The sequence below is a fragment of the Strix uralensis genome, chromosome 3, assembly GCF_047716275.1.
Source record: "Strix uralensis isolate ZFMK-TIS-50842 chromosome 3, bStrUra1, whole genome shotgun sequence".
NCBI lineage: Eukaryota > Metazoa > Chordata > Aves > Strigiformes > Strigidae > Strix > Strix uralensis.
Genome location: NC_133974.1, coordinates 30,056,074 through 30,076,127, shown reverse-complemented (window position 1 = coordinate 30,076,127; position 20,054 = coordinate 30,056,074). Strand labels below are relative to the sequence as shown.

The following is a 20,054-nucleotide window of genomic DNA, read 5'->3' as shown; positions in this document are numbered from 1 at the left end:
CCACCAAAGCCTCTCTATCACTCCCCTCCTCAGCTGGACAGGGGAAAGAAAATATAAGAAAAGGCTCATGGGTTGAGGTAAGGACAGGGAGAGATCAGTCACCAATTACTGTCATGGGCAAAACCGACTCAACCTGAGGAAAAATTATTTTAATTTATTACCAATCAAATCAGAGTAGGATAATGAGAAACAAAAAATAAATCTTAAAACACCTTCTTTCCACCCCTCCCTTCTTCCCAGGATTAACTTCATGCCCAATTTTCTCTATCTCCCCCGCCGCGCAGGAGGACGGGGAATGGGGTTTGCAGTCCGTTCATCACATGTTGTTTCTGCCGCTCCTTCCTCCTCAGGAGGAAGACTCCTCACACTATTCCTTTGCTCCAGTGTGGTGTCCCTCCCACAGCAGACAGTCCTCCATGAACTTTTCCAATGTGATTCCTTCCCACAGGCTGCAGCTCTTCACAAACTGTTCCAGCGTGGGTCCCTTCCACAGGGTGAAGCCCTTCAGGAACAGACTGCTCCAGTGTGGGTCCCCCACAGGGTCACAAGTCCTGCCAGAAAACCTGCTACAGTGTGGGATACTCTGTCTCCATGGGGCCACAGGTCCTGCCAGGAGCCTGCTCCGGTGTGGGCTTCCCACGGGGCTACAGCCTCCTTTGGGTGCAACCACCTGCTCCAGCGTGGGGTCCTCCATGGGCTGCAGGTGGAGATCTGCTCCTCCATTAACCTCCATGGGTGCAGGGGCACAGCTGCCTCACCATGGTCTGCACCACGGGCTGCAGGGGAATCTCTGCTCCGGTGCCTGGAGCACCTCCTCCCCCTCCTTCTTCACTGACCTTGGTGTCTGCAGAGTTGTTGCTCTCACATATTCTAACTCCTCTCTCCAGCTGCAATTTCTGTTGCACAGCAACATTTTCCCCTTCTTAAATATGTAATATTCTTATAATATGAGCAATGGGCTCAGCCTTGGCCAGTGGCTGGTCCATCTTGGAGCCGGCTGGCATTGGCTCTGTCAGACATGGGGGAAAGCTTCTAGCAGCTTCTCACGGAAGCCACCCCTGTAACCCCCCTACTACCAAAACTTTGCCACTCAAACCCAATATGAAATTGAAAAGAAAGGAAATTTAAAGTGAATCACCAAAGCTTGCAGAATAGTAATTCCTGATAGGGGAAAAAAGGATTCAAAACAGTAAAGCTGACAAAAGCACTCAGATCTAGAGAAGATACCATAATTGAGGAAACCTGGGTGAAAGTACTAAAGCAGCAGGAAAGCTGAATTGATTTTTGGGAGTGGTATAATACAAGGAAAGATTGGCAGATATATTATATACTAGAAAAACACCTGCTGTGCACAAGAAGAAATTCCTCCTTTATATGTTGTCCTTTGATATTTTTAAGATTATTGGTGAGATAAGGTTATCCTTCTGTCTGCAATGAGTTTCTGTGGATTTGACTCTTACACAAAGCTTTCAAAGGAAGATCCTAATCACCTTTACATTATCCTGGTATTTTATAGAAAGAGATTTAATGAATCTTTTCATGAAGAGTAATTCAACTTAAAGTTTAAACTGATAAAGTATGGTCTTTCTTTCAGTTTCCAGTACTTTAAAACAAAATGGCACTAGGAATAGATGATAGCAACAACTTTAAAATAACAGAATTACATCTACTACTTATTAACTGAAAAAGCTTGGGAAGCTGTTCCCTCCACCTTCCATAGCTTTGGCCCAGATAATATAGCAAGAGAACTAAAAGAACTTGTATCGTTAAATATTGAACTCACTGCAACATGTAGTTTTTGACATTCTCAGCTTAGCACTGTCGTGATTAAAGGGCGTTGAGCGCGCTTCTTTTCAGGAAAGTCCTCTCACATACGACTACACAAATTGCATGTACAGTGCTTTCAGTGGGAATCACAGAGCATAATGATCCCACTTTAGAGATGGAAAAAGCACAGGCATATGTGAAATTATACTCTGCTTCAGAGAACCAGAGCACTGTATCACCAGAGTACAAATTATGTCTATGGCACATTGTACAGAGGGATTATAATCTTTTCTTTTAAAACCAGAATTAGTTTAAAAGTCAAAAACTGCAGTTAAATACATCTGTGACTGTATTATTAATGTGTTACAATACAGTCTCCTCTGCATTATGTAATATTTTTTTAAAATGTTATCAAAACCTGTGTTGGCATCCCAAAGGTGTCAATCTTATACAAAACTTTAATTTCATTAAATTAGGTCACTGATGTACTACTGATTCAAGGAGAAAAATTTGTATTATTGAATTACCAATATCACATCATACCATGCAAATTCTTCCTGATGATTTTTTTTCCAATCTAATGTGTAGACTAAAGATCAAAGGGATATTTTAGCATGGGAAATGGTAATGAAAAGTGTCCCCCTTACCATTTCAGAGGAGGATTATAAGAATATCAGAGAACAGTTCATCTTCCTTACACTTTTTTCTTCACATATCATAAGGCTGGTGATGTGAGATGATGGTGCTCTAGGAGAATTGTTCTTGTCTCTTCCACTCCTTTTCTATACTCTTTCTGTTTCTTCTCCCATTTTCTCTCATTGTTTGTGACATTCTTCCTTCATATGATTGTGGATGGTTAGGTTTTTTCTTTATCTACTTCTGGAGTTCATCAGTACTCCAGTTTAAAATCTGGAGACTTTTTTGATATATAATATACACCATGGCTGTCTGATTTTCTTTTAATGCCTTATAAATCGGCATCCATATTAGCAGATAATGTAGTTCAATAGGATTAGATTTACAGGGCTGATCAATTAGTGCTGAGGACCCAACATCCCCATTATTCATGTTTCAGGGAGCTTTAACTCACACTAGACCTAGTCTGGCCCATGGACTGAATGCCCATTAGCAGCTGGAGTACCTGAGGTGTGAGACAATCTTCTGGTGCAGGTTCATCTGAGAGAAATTGAATTGAGGTACTCTTGAGACCACTCCACAATGTGAATCAAGGCATTTCAACTGGGGACAACAAGGAGGTTCGCTTCAAAACCATGTTTCGGATCTAAACTCAAACACTAATATAGACATATAACACATTTCAGCAAAACACTACAAATTTGATTCCAATTTTGAAGCCTCAAAGTTCTGATATTTTTCTTGTTTCTTTCACGCATTTTTCACTTTATTCAGCTTATGTATGTAATTATCCAATGACTTGTTCTTGGAGTCATTCACAGGTGTACAGCGTGGGCAAAAGATATCACTGTTCTGAATTGCTGTCCCCTGTCATTTGTTTCTTGCATTTATAAAGGATAGCAGGATATCCTGAAATTATAAAATCCACTTGGGAGGAGAGAAGTCCCTGGTCATTCAGACATTTATATGTTTCTTGCAGCTGAGATTAATTCAGCAGAATATGGAAGGTCTTGTCCTCTTCTTAACCAAATATAGTGACAGACTGCTTTGAGAGAGAATAATAACTCATTTGAGACTTCATGTTTCAGTATACTAATACATGTGAATTGTCTGTGATATTTTTTCTGTGTGGTTAGCTGTTATATTTTCAAGCTTTGTATTATTCTGAAGAACTTTTAAAACCTGTTTTCTTTGCCTCATTGGGAATCACTCTTCTTTGTTCTTAGGATGTTATGGCATCAATAGTGAAATGTTAGAACATTGCTCAGTGTGATAACAATAAACTCCTCACAATTTGTTATGAGACCAGTTATTTTTAATCTTCTCCAGAATAGCAAAAGACTACAAAAAGAAATGGCCAATGCTGACATATACAGCTCAATAGAAGAATGAATGAAAATCATTTTTTTAAAAGGTGAAGACTAAAGTCTCTGTATTTTGGCAGTTAGCAGCGATGATCTGTCTTCTCTTCTATAAACAGATAGAAAACATTTGATAGCTAGTTTTAGAGATCATCACCATCAATTGTAGATTTCCAGAAAGAATTCAGTTCATTGTTGCTTTTTTAACTAGCTGAACTGTGTAATGCTGATATTAAACCCATTGAAAGCAGGCTTCTAGATGCCGCACAACCAAAAGCAATCCAGTATCTCATTTACATTCCTCTCCTGGTGTCTGCAGCAGATCTATAAATAGAATACGCTGCACACAGAAATTTATTATTGCAGTTGATAGCAATTTTCTTTTGCAAAGCTGTCTGGAGGCATTATTCATGAGGTTCATTCTGATAGACTCTCCAGCTGAGATCCTTGCTCCCCAGAACTGCGGGTGGTCAGTTTAGAAACACACTAGTCAACTGCTATGCACAAAGACAGTCGCAAGACTCACTTATTTCACTCTTAAATACAGGAGTTCACTCAGCTCCAGATTATTTTCTCTAACCTGATTACATGGATATTATAAGCAGTGAACGTATTTTTAGAAATCACAGGTATTTGACATTTTATCATTGAACATCCTAATGATTATGCTATTATCTGGAAAAACATAATGACTGTGGTTTGATACAGCTCACATCATGTCTTCTGCATTCATACCCACAGGCACATGTGACCTTACCAAGTATAAGACAGACATGTTTCTGTTCAATACCAAGGATGTGTAGTAATCATATGAACTGACCTATATAGCTGTCATCTGATCTCACTTATAAAACAAGGGGAAAATCAAATAAGATGTTTAATGACATTATATATACAGTAAGTGATAGATGGGAATTTCTTACACTCCTGCTTTTCCTATCTGATTTTGGTTTTCCTACCGTATCTGCCATTGTGTTATATTTGTATAATAAAAAAAAGATAATTGATAAACAGAATATGCACATTTCTAAATGTTTGTATCACCCCTCAAGACTGATTACAACTTATTTTTTCCCTTGCCTATTCTAATATTCTTTCTATGACTAAGAACATAAGATACATGAAAGCAGAGATACTACCTCTTTATTCTGCTTCAATGTCAATATAATCACTACTGTAAGCATTCATATTTCAGTTTGTCTTTACATCCTACTGTGTCACAAGCTATATGTAATACCTGAATGTACAAATGATGTTTCTATTTGCAAAGTAAACCAGTAACTTCACATTTTTTTTAACTTTCTTTCCTTTTTTCAGACATAATAGAAAAGCTGTTTTTCTGTAGCAGTTATTTTGGCCATGTTATGAAAGCAGCAGCACAAATAACTAGTGAGACATTAGAAAAGTCGCATATCTTAATGTGAAAGGAAAGATAAATTAAAATATAAAATTAAATCCAAAAGACCTGTCAACTCAAGTCACCCATACAACATCCTGGCATAATTAATGCCAGGTACACAAGAAAAAAAAAAAAAGTTAAGAGAGTAAAAACAAATATATTACAACCAAAAGTCAAATGTCACTGATTTTCTATGAGAGTAAAACCCACCATTGTGTTTTAAGTGCGTTTTGGTACTTATACATATTTTTTTGTTTTTAATTTAAATTTGTCAGTGATGCAGAAAATTGGTTTTGTGAATGCCCTAAACTCTACTCTGGAAGACTCTGCCAGTTCATGACTTGTGATGAAAATCCATGTGGAAATGGTGCTACGTGTTTTCCCAAGTCCAGGCGAGATGCTGTTTGCCTTTGTCCATATGGAAGATCTGGTATCCTCTGCAGTGATGGTAAGAACCATATTCTTTCTGCATTGGTCATAGTTTCTATCATTCATAGAAGCTGTGATAAGAAACAAGTCAAATGCTTTGAAGGCAAAATACTCAAAGTGACCACCTCCCCACCTACAACCACAGCCCAAAATCCACTCACAAGCAAAGAATGTCTGAGCTGAGAACCCTCCCCGTGTGTTTTTTCATGTCTCCAGAGAAAAGGAGACAGAGAGATCAAACACACTGAGACTAGACAAGCTAGGAAATACTAAATAGTGTCTGATGTTTTACTAATTTACCTGGAGAAAAGCTGAGAGAGATCTGACAGAAAACTCCTTTGGAGACATTAATTTCTCCTGTAGTTGGATTTTTCCTCCACTTAAGGAAGCATTACTTTGTAGACTTTGTAAATCAAAGGAGTGTATAAACAAGACTTTCTGGATTGTAAAAATACCACCAGGTGCTAAAATTTGATTCATTTCTCAGGTCAAAAAGAGGAACAAATTAAAATTTACCAAGTGCTTTGCTATGAAACAGGAGACAGGATGAAGGGAAATTAATAAGCTAAGTAAATAGGTCATTTTGACTAATATTATCAAATGCAGGTCTTTTATTCCTCAAGTGTTGATTCTAATGGGTGTTCTAGGTCAGAAAATTCTGTGTGAAGGTCCAAGGTATTCTTTTCCCCTAACACTCAATGTAGCAAGAGGTAATGATTGAAAAATCTGCATATAGAAGATAACCACTAGTTCTGAGCTGATTCGGCAGTGCATATGAAGTGCCTTTTAAAATAAATATTAAGCAATGTTCCGATTGGATCAAAGTCCTCACTGTCTTTTTCTTCATACCATATACATCTTTACCTCTTATTTAATTTCCAAAATTTTTAGTAAATAAACATTTATGTATTATTCATGTTTTCATATAACCCTTATAATTGATAGCTAATAACAAATATGTAGGCAAGTGTATGAAACATGTATGATACTTCCTTAGTAATCTTTCTCTCTTAGTAACCTTTCTCTGTTCCTTCTCAGTTCCACTGCATCCTCTTTAAAATGAGGGTCCAGAGCTGACTGCAATATTCAAGGTGTGATAATGCCACTCCTTTATACAGTGGTGTTTGACATTTTTCTGTTTTACTCTCTGTCCTTTTCTTAAACATTTCTTCCATTCTATTTTCTTTTATTAGTACACTGACATTTTCATGAAACTGCTTATTAAAACTCTTAACACCTCTTTCTTTGAATGCTGATGATGAGTTCAGAGCCCACCATTCTGTATCTAAGCTAGAACTGTTTCTGTAATCTACCTCAATTTGCATCTGTCAACTCTGAGTATCATCTAATGTTTTTTTTCCCTGTAGTCGTTCAATGAGGTTCTTCTGCAGCTCTTTGTACATAGCTGTCTCTGAATTGAGAGTCTGAGTAAAAATTGAGAAAGCCTAAATTGAGACAAAGTACACAAATTCGTTAGTTTGATTAGACTACAGAGTGGAAGGCTTTGAAAGCACAGAAAGAATGAAATGTTATTGAGTGGAAAGGGAAAACTCTGCCTGGATCATCAGTGTAAGCAAGCAAAATGGGATAGAACCCAGCTTCATAGGACAGAGTATAAATCTATGGTCAATAAGCCCACAACATAAAAAATTATTGAAATATGAAAAATTATTTTACTGAACTGTGTCTTAAGAGATTAGAAAGAATATAAATAAACTGAGGACAGACAGAAGTCTTATTAAGCTGGACATTGCACTGAAATTTAAAATGAGCTGCAAAAGGCCTTTTTATCACATACACTAAAATGGAACAGAGGGGAGAAACAGTCACAATGCAGTGAAGTCTGGTGCAGCCTTAGGGATAGCCCTAACAGCATCAAAGCCATACATTTGGTGAGGTATTTGAAGATAGCAATAGATTGCCTAATTACAATGGTAGAACAATGTAAATTATATTAGAAACAGAAGACAAATTTAATTGTTTACTATAACAGAATGAATGGCCCAGATAATAAATTTATTAAAAAGAAATGATCCATAAAATTTGAAGTCTAGGCATATGCATTTTGATGAATCATCTCCCATTTAAGATATACAATAATATTGCCTCTACTGTTAAGATTAGTAACCAAGTGCATGCTACTTTGTGTCTGAAACACTGAAGAAAAGCTTGTTTCTCCTAAATGCTTATCAAATAATAGTTGGTCTTCATCACCAAGAAATGTGCAAGATGTTACAGTGATTATTTGATAAAATGAATATAGGAAATGCACCAAATAGAACTGCAGATTTCATGCCAGCATTGCTACTCCTACCAACAGAGATTATTTACAATAGACAAAGGATAAATAAAGATGTGGACAGAGCCACAAATGAGCCCACTGATAAAAGTCTTGCCCATATCAGAGCTCAAATTGGCCTCTGTTAAGAGTTGGAAGTTACAATAACAACATCAATCTCTACAAATATGTAAGAAAAAGTGACAATAAAACTATTGTCACTATTAAATGGAAAAAAAAAATGCTTGGCATGACAAGTTAAAAATACATCATTTTATAGAAAATGCACAACATTCTAAAAGTGAGAAAATTATAGGGCTACCTTAAATATTACAAATGAGGCAAAAATCTAAGGACAGATAGTAACTTCTATTAGACCATCTTATATAAATATGGAAAACCAGACAAGCTCCTGGGACTAACAAGGATTTTTCTTCTGTTTCTGAAGCCGATGGAGCATACTGCAGTATGCAGGCTGGGAACAATTGCTCTGAGTTTATCTTAGTTACATTATGCTTGTTTCAGGTTTCAAGAAGAGCTTCCTAAAAGCATGTTCATTTTTCCAAATATATATAGTAAAATTACTTATCTCTCACTACTCATCTTTGCTTGCTTTTATCACTAGATGACCATGTTATTGTAACAGCAAGTTGACCATTATATATTGAAATCTCTCTCAGAAAGCTACATAGCTAGGGCATAATGGGCCAACGGGGACGGGGCATGATAATGTAAGTTAGAAGAGAGGACAGGCTGCGCTGATCTGGCAAAGGACACGGGCAGACAAGCATACTGACCAGCCAACTATTTACATGTGACTGGCCTTTTTGTCCCTGTATCCCTCTGTTTTTCCACATTTGTTCTTCCAAAAATCACCTAATTCCATCCTTCTCCCTGTTTTTTTTTCCTCCCTTAAACATCCATAAATCTTGTGCTATTCCAGAATGCTCTTCACCTGCACTTCATAATGTGTCCCATACCACATCATACCCCATGGCAGTCACCCCACTCTGTCCAAAAGGTGCTCCAGCACTGACTCGTCATGGTGGGTGTCACACCTGGACACTAGGGTTGAGAGTCTCCTGGGACAGCCCTGGGACAGGGTGTTCTTTCCTCCGAATCTGTAATTTAGGTTCCTGCCTGCCTTAGGGCTCTGTGCTCCTCTGGGATTGTGGAGATGGACTCATGGTGGGCTGATGGCTTCTGGCATTGGGCTGGGAGTAGCTAGGGAAGGGTATTAATTGAGTTCCCCCACCTGCCATTGTCTCTGCTGTTTTGTGTGTTTGTGGTCCAGCATTTATCACATAAGCAAACATTGTTGATTTGAGGAGTTAAATGTCACATGACTTTTTGCCCATGGAGTTGCCTGAAACAAGAATTTAGTCACTTACTAAAATAGAAAATGAAATATTTACCAATGTGCATCATCAATATGCAACAATTTGGAACAGAGATTATATCTATATGGGCAGTTTGACTCAATCTCCCAAGTGACTTTGGTTTTTTAAACTGTACATAAAGGGATCTATATCGTTTAAACTGAGTCCAGTTATTGAGCTCTGGCTTTTCAGTAGTTTTGTGTGAAAACAACCAACATTCAAGCCCTAGTCTGATAAATTTCTTTTCACATTTAATTTAGTAAAAAGTTTCCTGCGTTGTGTTTCCTGAAGATTGTAAATGTCCTCCAGTATTTAGTATCACACTGGTGAGTGAAAGTATTGACAAATAACACTATTTCAGACCAAATGAATACACATTGTCTAACAGTGCTATGAACATTTTTTTTTCTGTAAAATGCTTTTAAAAATACTTGCTATACATTTGATTTTTCTACTTTTAAAAGTTGGTCAGGAAGACATATCAGCAACTTGTTATGGAAGGAAGTGAGGATTAGGTTAGCACTAGAACCGTCTGTCATCTGGGAAGATTTGTCATTTTGTAGCATTTAAGACTTAAATGAAACCTGTGCTGCGTGTTCATTCCAAAGAGAAAGCTTGAGCTCAGACCGTTAGAGAAATGTCCATGTCACCATGCTCCAACTCTTTTAAAATTAAGGTGAATTCTAATTATAATGATTTGTGGCCAAATCACTGTTGACATCAAATAAAAGTCACATCATTTTAATGAGCCTAGACTATTAAAAATTAGTATTGTTGTATCTCATCAAAATAAGCAGAGTTTAAGACACGGTTCTTGTACCTTCAAACAAACGAACGAACAAACAAACAAAGAGTTGTTCAATTGTGACCATCTCTGTAATCACCCTTTATTTATTTTTCCTAATTTTTTTAACACTTTCATCTAAGTACAGACAGGGAGCATTCCCTGGTTGGTACAGGAAACTGATATGGTCTGTAAAATATAAAATATAATGTTTGAAATATCTAAGTGTAAGGAATTCTGATATATAAGATGCAGAAATTTTAAAGAGGAAATACCAGGGTATCATTGTACTGTGGAGTTGTGATGGCCTCCTAAATGTGAATGAAGCAGAAATGGTTCATTCACCAGGAATGAAAATGAACACCTAGACTTCTAAACTCTTGATGTTGTTGTTAATTATATGTTACACAAGAAACTGTCCCCTTCTGGGAAGCTGTTGGTCATAATATGAAGCATTTTATTAAGTCAGAAATCAACAGCAAGCACTTTGTAAGCACAAAGGTAAATTTAAAAGGAGAAAAATTTCAAAGGAATGTGTGTTGTTAAGACGAGTAATTGTGTCAATGGCAGTGTTTTAGTGTCAATTGTGACAATGGCCAAACTTCAGTGTTTTAGTTTTACTATGTGTTTCACATATGTATGTATGTGACAACATAAAACAGAGTCCTAACTGACATTGTATTTAACAAACACACACCGAAAAGGACATTCACAGCATGTGTTCAGAGCAATCTGCAAGTATGTTCCTTGAAACATTTCTGAGCAACATTTATGGTAATGCTTCACAGTCCAAAGGTTTCTGGCAAGTTTTCTGTAAGATGTATTCTCCCCCATGTATAAAATTCATTTCAAGGTGCTAAAGTGGGAATAGTCACTTGCTCCAAGCTCTGTAGAGTGAAAATCAGCCTGCAAGAAAAAATCAGCCTTCTGTGCAGCTATGTTTGGCACACAATGTCACCTTCAGAGTTGTTTGGGTCTGCAGACTAAATCATGCAGTTAGGTGACAGCAGATGCCCAAAGGGAATTTCCTCAGATTAAAAAAAAAAAAAAACCTGCATCACAAGGTTTCTGGTCAGTGGTAGGAGACTTTGGGGAATGCTGATCAGGGTTACTCTTCTTTCTGTTGAAATTATTTTCTGGGTCATTTGCTTTTATCTGGGCCTTAATTTCCCCCTCCCCTCCAATGTGAGGAATGTCATAAAAACAGAACAAAACAGTCATAGACACACTCACACACTATTAATGTTGCTGCTGTATTATCATTTTTTCAGATTCATATTTTCATCCTTGAGCAGTGAAATCACATTTATTATTTCAACTCTCAACTTCCAACCAGAAATGCAAGCTACTAGTCCACAACATGATTACAGAAATAAGCTAAACTAATAGGGCCCGTGGGCTCCATGACTACTGATGCCACAAGACAAATAAAAGGAATACCTAAGTTTTTACTGAGGATGGGGAGGGGAAGGCATACACTTGAATTACCCATTATGTGGTTCACTAAATCCTCATACAATAGTCTTCCAGATGTCAAGAGTCTTCTACTACCACCTTGAACTGCTCTGCAGCTCCAGCACCCCAAATCTTTTCTTCCTTGCACTTCCCAGAGTTTCCCGTGAGGAAAGCAGGTTGCCTATTAAAGAAAACATCTTTAATGTAGAACTAGCAAAACATATAAACTAAATACACAGGAGCAGGCAATTCCACTCTGTTGTAAGTCAAGCAAGGAAGGCAGAAGACCGGATTGATTGAACAGGGTACTTCTCATGCAGCTCAAGAGCAAAAAGAAACTGTATGATCTCTTGAAACAAGGTCAGTCTTCACAGGAAGGGTACAGATCTGTGGTTTGTTTATGCAGGGAAAAGACACAAAAGGCTAAAGCTCAATTAGAGTTAAAACTGGCCAGTGTTGTTTCAAATAACAAGAAGGGCTTTTTTAAGTATGTTAATAACAAGAGGAGGTCTAAAGAAAACATTGGACAGATACTTGTTGAAGGTGTCATCTGACTAATAGGGATGAAGAAAAAGTGGAGACATTCAAATGTGGTTTTTGCATCAGTCTTTAATAATACTGGTAGACCTTGGGCTGCCCAGTCCCCTGAATTGGAGGACCACAAGTGAGGGAACAGTGACTTTCCATTTGTGGACACCGAAATTGTAAGAGACCAGTTGTATCAGCTGAATGTTCCCAAGTCCATGGGTCCTGATGGGATTCATCCCACGGTTCTGAAGGAGCTGGCAGATGTTATGGCAGGACCCTTCTCTATCATCTACCAAGGGTCTTGGGAGTCTGGGGAGGTGCCTGCTGACTGGAAGCTAGCCAGTGTTATTCTAAACCACAAAAAGGGTGTGAGGTACCCAGGAAAACATAGACATATTAGTCTAACCTCAGTTCCTGGAAAAATTATGGAGATGATTATACTGGGTAGTACTGAAAGGCATTTGAAGAACAATGCAATCATCAGGCACAGTCAAGATGGGTTCACATAGGGAAAGTCCTGTTTAACTAATTTGATATCCTTCTGTGATAAGGCCACCAGCCTAGTTTTTCCAGATTTTAGTAAGGCTTTTAATACTGTCCCTCACAGCATGCTTCTGAAAAAGTTGTCCAACTCTGGGATGAGTGGGTTCATGGTACACTGGGTGAAGAACTGGCTGAAGGGCAGAGCTCAAAGGTTGTAGTGAATGGGGCTACATCTGGCTGGTGACCGGTCACCAGTGGTGTTCCTCAGGGTTCAACTCTAAGGCCAGTCCTGTTCAATATATTTATCAGTGATCTGGATGCAGGAGTTCATTAACAAGCTTGATGATGATACCAAACTGGGAGGTGCTGTTGACTCTCTTGAGGGACAGGAGGCCTTGCAGAGGGATCTAGATAGGTTAGAGCATTGGGCTATGATTAGTGGGATGAAATTATCAAGTTGAAATGCTGGATTCTGCACCTAGGATGGAGTAATGCCAGGCACAAGTATGAATTGGGAGGGGAGTGGCTGGAGAGCAGCCCTGCAGAAAGGGATCTGGGGGTGCTGCTGGACAGCAGGCTCAATATGAGTCAGCAGTGCGCCCTGGCAGCAAGAGGGCAAACTGGGGTGCATCAAACACAGCATAACCAGCTGGGAAAAAGAGGTGATTATCTCCCTGTATTCAGCATTGGTGTGGCTTTTTTTAGTCACATTTAAGAAGGTATGTGAAGGTCCTTGAATGCATCCAGAGGAGGGCAACAAGGCTGGTGAAAGGGCTGGAAGGAATGTCCTATGAGGAGCCACTGAGGACTTTAGACTTGTCTAGTCTGGAGAAAAGGAGGCTGAGTGGCAACCTCATTGCTCTGTACAGCTTCCTGAGGAGGGAACTTGGAGAGGGATGTGTCGATATCATCTCCCTGGTATCCAGTGATAGGACACGTGGGAATGATTCAAAGCTGTGCCAGAGGAGGTTTAGACTGGACATTAGGAAACATTTTGTTGTGGTTTGACCTTGGCTAAATGCCAGGTACCCACCAAGTCGCTCTATCACTTCCCCCCCCTTTCCCCTTTTTTTCTCAATAGGGCAAAGAAGGGAAAGAAAATAAGATAGGAAAACAAAACAACCCTTGTGGGTAAAACAACAGCAGTTTTAATATAAGCAAAGCGAAGCAAAGGTCCGCGCGCGGAAGCAAAAAAAGAAAACAGATTTATTCTCTACTTCCCATTAACAGGCGATGTCGGGCCTTCTCAGGAAGCAGGGCTCCAATACGCGTAGTGGTTGCCTCGGAGGACCAAGGGTGACCCCACCCCCTTCCCCCTTTCTCCCAGCTTTATACTGAGCAGACGTCATATGGTATGGAATATCCCTTTGGTCAGTTCGGGTCAGCTGTCCTGGTTGTGTCCCCTCCCAAGATCTTGCCCACCCCATCCCACTGTGGGGGGGAAATGTCAGAAAGAGCCTTGGTGCTGTGTAAGCACTACTCAGCAGTAGCCACACCACCAGTGTGCTATCAACACCCTGCCAGCTCCCAGCATAAAACACAGCACCATGAGGGCTGCTACAGGGGAAAACCAATTCTGGCTCAGCCAGACCCGATACAGTCTCCACCCCTTATTCCATACCATTTACGTCATGCCCAGGTCCCACATAACACTCATTTATTCATTCCGTAAGCTTTCTTCACTCCTCCAGATGTTCAGTGACTTGGCTGCCATCTGTCAAGATGGATGTTCAGGACAGGAGCAGTATGTTTGACTGTTGGACTCCAGCACCGGCTAGGTTTGGGTCATCATCGCACGTATCTGGTTCACTCTTCGTCGTTCCTACTTCCTCCATCACTTCCTGCAACATACAACTCAGCCCACAGATTATTTTCTCCCCAAGGTTAAATCTCCTTGAGGCACACACTGAGTAGCCCCATTCTCCCGCATTACCCACCAAGTACATCCAGGTCCCTGAGCAAAAACAATCCCACGAGTGGGCTTGCCTTTTCCCAAGGGAGGAGCAATCCATACTGCCTTCCCCAGCCATTTCCCTGTGTGTACTACAGGGACCTTATCTCCTCCCACAGTATGAAGGGGTTTTGTTTGGGCAGGACCAGGACGGTTAACAGATCCTCTGGTATTAATTAGCCAAGTGGCTTCTGCTAAATTTATATCCCAGTGTTTCCATCCCCCATTGTCCAATGCTCTCAACATAGTCTTCAACAGTCCATTGTATCTTTCAATCTTTCCAGACGCTTGTGGGTAATAAGGGATGTGATACACCCACTCAATGCCATGTTTCTTTGCCCAGGAGTTTATGAGATTATTTTGAAAATGGGTTCCATTGTCTGATTCGATTCTTTCAGGAGTACCATGTCGCCATAAAATTTGCCTTTCAAGACCTAAGATGGTATTTCGGGCAGTGGCATGATTTACAGGGTACGTCTCAAGCCAACCAGTAGTTGCTTCCACCATGGTGAGTATGTAGCGCTTGCCTTGGCGTGTTCGTGGCAATGGTCCAATATAGTCAATTTGCCAGGCCTCACCATATCGAAAACTCAGCCATTGCCCTCTGTTCCAGGGAGACTTTACTCGTGTGGCTCGCTTGATTGCAGCACATGTTTCGCATTCATGAGTGACCTGTGAGATGGCCTCCATGGTCAGGTCCACCCCTCGATCACGAGCCCATCTGTACGTTGCATCTCTCCCGAGATGCCCGGATGTTTCATGGGCCAATCGAGCTACAAATAGCTCACCCTTGCGCTCCCAGTCCAGGTCCAGCTGAGCTACTTCAATTTTAGCAGCCTTGTCTACTTGCTCATTGTTTTGATGTTCTTCGGTGGCACGGCTTTTGGGCACGTGAGCATCTACATGACGTACCTTTAGAGCCACGTTTTCCACTCGGGCAGCGATGTCCTGCCACAGTGCAGCAGCCCAGATGGGTTTACCTCTGCGCTGCCAATTGGTCTTCTTCCACTCCTGTAGCCACCCCCACAGGGCATTAGCCACCATCCAGGAGTCAGTGTAGAGATACAGTACTGGCCACTTTTCTCGTTCAGCAATCTTTAGGGCTAGTTGGATCGCTTTTACTTCTGCAAACTGACTTGACTCGCCCTCTCCTTCAGTGGCCTCAACGACTTGCCTTGTGGGGCTCCACACAGCAGCTTTCCACTTTCGATGGTTTCCTACCACACGACAGGATCCATCAGTAAACAGAGCATACCGCCTTTCATCTTCTGGTAATTTGTTATATGGTGGTGCTTCTTGGGCACGAGCCACCTCCTCAGGCAGTGCTCCAAAATCTCTACCTTCTGGCCAGTCCATGATCTCTTCCAGGATTCCTGGACGGTTGGGTTTTCCCAGTCGAGCTCGTTGCGTGATTAACGCTACCCATTTACTCCAGGTAGCACTGGTTGCATGGTGTGTAGAAGGGATGTTTCCTTTGAACATCCAATGTAGTACAGGCAATCGCGGTGCCAAGAGGAGCTGTGCTTCTGTACCAACAACTTCGGAAGCGGCTCGAATCCCCTCATATGCTGCCAGTATCTCCTTTTCAGTTGGAGTGTAGTGGGCTTCTGATCCTCGATATCCCCGGCTCCAAAATCCTAATGGTCAACCCCGAGTTTCACCTGCTATCTTCTGCCAGAGGCTCCATGTGAGGCCATGCTCCCCAGTTGATGTGTAAAGTACATTTTGCACATCTGGTCCTGTCCGAACAGGCCCAAGAGCTACCGCCCAAGCTATCTCCTGTTTGGTGTGCTCAAAGGCTTGTTGTTGCTCAAGACCCCACTCAAAATTGTTCTTCTTTCGGGTTACTTGATAGAGAGGGCTCACCAGCTGACTGTAACCTGGAATGTGCATCCTCCAAAATCCCACAAGTCCTAAGAAAGCTTGTGTTTCCTTCTTGTTGGTCGGTGGAGACATAGCTGCTATCTTGTTGACAACCTCCATAGGCACATGGCGGCGTCCATCTTGCCATTTTATTCCCAAGAACTGAATCTCCTGTGCTGGTCCCTTGACCTTGCTTTTCTTTATGGCAAACCCAGCTCTCAGAAGAATCTCAATTACTTTTTGTCCTTTCTTGAACACTTCTTCTGCCTTGTTGCCCCACACAATGATGTCATCGATGTACTGTAGATGTTCAGGGGCATCACCCTTTTCCAGTGCAGTTTGAATTAGTCCATGACAAATAGTGGGGCTGTGCTTCCACCCCTGGGGTAGTCGATTCCAGGTATATTGGACACCCCTCCACGTGAAAGCAAACTGTGGCCTGCACTCTTCTGCCAAAGGAATTGAAAAGAATGCATTGGCGATGTCGATTGTGGCGTACCACTTGGCTGCCTTTGACTCTAGTTCATACTGGAGCTCTAACATATCTGGTACAGCAGCACTCAGTGGTGGCGTCACTTCGTTCAGGCCACGATAGTCTACTGTCAACCTCCACCCTCCGTCAGACTTTTGCACTGGCCATATTGGGCTATTAAAAGGTGAATGTGTCTTACTGATGACACCTTGGGTCTCCAGTTGACGGATCAGTTCTTGGATGGGAGCCAGAGAGTCTCGGTTCGTGCGATACTGCCATCGGTGCACGGTCCTCATAGCAATTGGCACCTGTTGTTCTTTAACTCGCAACAGTCCTACAACAAAAGGATCTCCTGAGAGGCCAGGCAGATTAGACAACTGTTTGACCTTCTCTATGTTCACACTGGCCACACCAAAAGCCCATCGGTATCCTTTTGGGTCTTTGAAATACCCCCTCTTGAGGTAGTCAATGCCCAAGATACAAGGGGCTTCTGGGCCAGTTACAATGGGATGTTTTTCCCACTTATCCCCGGTCAAGCTAACCTCGGCCTCCAGTACTGACAGTTCTTGACATCCGCCTGTCACTCCTGAGATCCAGATAGGTTCTGCCCCTCTATAACTTGATGGCATTAATGTACACTGTGCCCCAGTATCGATTAAAGCCTGGTACTTCTGTGGATTTGATGTGCCAGGCCATCGAATCCACACTGTCCAATACACCCGATCATCCCTTTCCTCCTCCTGGCTGGAGGCAGGGGCCCTCTATTCCTGTTCTTGGTCAGAGTATTCACTGTCTGACCCTTGCTGTGCCAGGCCGGAAACTCCTTCATCAGGGCCAAGGGAGGTGATCTCAGTCTTCCTGTATCTGGGAGATCGCTGATTACTTTCTTGCGGTTTCACGCCAGCTACATTAACAACCTTCTTGGATGTCTTCTTCTTGGCAGGTGTCTTTCCTCGCAATTCATGTACACGAGCTTCCAATTTGAAGGTGGGTTGACCATTCCACTTCCTCATGTCCTCCCCCTGGTCACGCAGGAAGAACCAAAGTTCGCCACGTGTCATGCGCCTAGGTTTCCCTTTCCCTCTGACTGGGGTGGAAGAGAACCGATTTCTTGGGGTGCTCCTGACATCTAAGGCACTCGCCCATAGAGATGAGGAGGTTCCAAGACTCTCTTCAAAGTTCTGAAGCCAGGAAGAGACTGCCTCCACAGTTGGCGTACATCTTAGTCCTTCTCCCATATCCATTTCTGGATAGTACATCTCTTTACTGAGAGTTTGGTCAAACACTGGAAGAGGCTTCCTAGAGATCTGGTCAATGCCCCAAGCCTGTCAGTGTTTAAGAGGCATTTGGACAATGCCCTTAATGACATGCTTTAGCTTTTGGTCAGCCCTGAATTGGTCAGGCAGTTGGACTCGATGGTCATAGTAGGTCTCTTCCAACTGAAGTTATTCTGTTCTATTCTATTCTATTCTATTCTATTCTATTCTATTCTATTCTATTCTATTCTATTCTATTCTATTCTATTCTATTCTAAATGCCAGTTTAGCTCCCCCATCTTGCCTTTCCTTCCCAAATTATGCTACATATATTACATGTCTGTACAGCGCTTCATATCACTTTGTTAAGTGAGTTAATTCCACCAGGAGCATGTGTTCTAGCTCAGACATCCAATCTTCTTGCGGCTTCTTTAGAAACGTGATGAGTAAGATGAGGAATAACCCAGCTGCCTTAAAAATAATTTTTCTAAACTCAGCTAAGAAAACATTTTGCACTCTGTTCATCAATACTTCTGTGCTCAAGAGTAAGTTTTGGTTTATTAAGAGCTATACTGCAAACCTCTAAGAGAAAGAGTAGCTGCAGAATTTTGTGATGACAAAGGTCACGTTTCTGAAGACTTTTGTACAGCTTGTGTATTGGGTTTGCATAGCAAGCTTTGGTAGCAGGGGGGTGGGGTCTACCTGGAGCAGGTTTGCCATCAGGACTTGTGACCCGTGGGGGACCCACACTGGAGCAGTCTGTTCCTGAAGGACTGCACCCCATGGGAGGGACCCACGCTGGAGCAGTTGGTGAAGAGCTGCAGCCTGTGGGAAGGAATCACATTGGAGAAGTTCATGGAGGACTGTCTCCTGTGGGAGGGACCCCATGCTGGAGCAGGGGAAGAGTGTGAGGAGTCCTCCCCCCTGAGGAGGAAGGAACAACAGAGAAAATGGGTGATGAACCTGACCTCAACCCCCATTCCCTGACTCCCTGTGCTGCTGGCAGGGAGGAGGTAGAGAATTCAGGAGCAAAGTTGAGCCCAGGAGGAATGGATGGGTGGAGGGAAGTTGTTTTTAAGATTTATTTTTTGTTTCTCATTATCCTACTCTGATTTGATTTGTAATAAATTAAATCAGTTTTTCCCCAAGTTTTGTCGGTTTTGCCCATGATGGTAATTGGTGACTGATCTCTCCCTGTCCTTATCTCAACCCATGAGCCTTTCATTATATTTTCTCTCCCCTGTTCAGTTGAGGAGGGGAGTGATAGAGCGGCTTTGGTGGGCACCTGGCATCCAACCAGGGTCAACCCACCACAGCCTGTAAGACTGGAAAATACAATGCTTGGTAGTAATTTCCATTCCTTTTTCAATATTGTCTTTGCAAATATATGAGATGGTGTTTAGGAGAACTGAATAATACTCATCCCACAGTCTATATGGGTACTGATCCTGGAGCCAGACACTGAGCTGATAACTGTTCACAGTTAGTCAATGATATATAGAAAAGTGGATTATCTGATTGTAATTCTGTATCATTAAGTCTTCATCTCTTTCATCTGCTTTGGTATTAGCAATGTATTGTAAAGCTGTGGTTCAAGATGTATTGGCAGTGAGCGCTGAAAGGAACATTAATTTTAACTCATAAGAGAAAATTCAAAGATGATGAAACCATTATTCTCTTTCTTCTTTATCACTTTATTGTCTTCTCTTTGTTAAGATGCTTTTCAAATGATAGTTGATTTTTTTTACCTCCCACTCATGCTCACCTCTGATTAGATGTACAATGTTAGGGAAATAGGTAACCAACCATATTAATATATTTATATAATGGGATAATTTGTCATTATTTGTTTATGAGGCAATGGGACATATCATACCTCATTACTTGTTCAGTACTGGGAATGCAGAAGAGGACAATGATGAACGACGCAGGACTGACAGAGAGACACAACACAAGATCAAGGACAAAAAGTAGATAAAAGGCATCAGTACTCTATCAGAACAGTGTGTGTTT

The 20,054-nt window shown here is 41.3% G+C and overlaps 1 protein-coding gene across 1 annotated transcript in view; it reads left to right on the top strand.

Annotated features, from left to right (window-relative positions):
* The window catches only part of EYS (eyes shut homolog), a 1,118,553-nt gene that overhangs the window by 1,041,855 nt on the left and 56,644 nt on the right, over window positions 1–20,054 (top strand). The window contains exon 42 of the mRNA XM_074861787.1: window positions 5,439–5,611. Within this exon, the coding sequence (XP_074717888.1) occupies window positions 5,439–5,611 (173 nt within the window). The remainder of the gene's footprint in view (window positions 1–5,438; window positions 5,612–20,054) is intronic.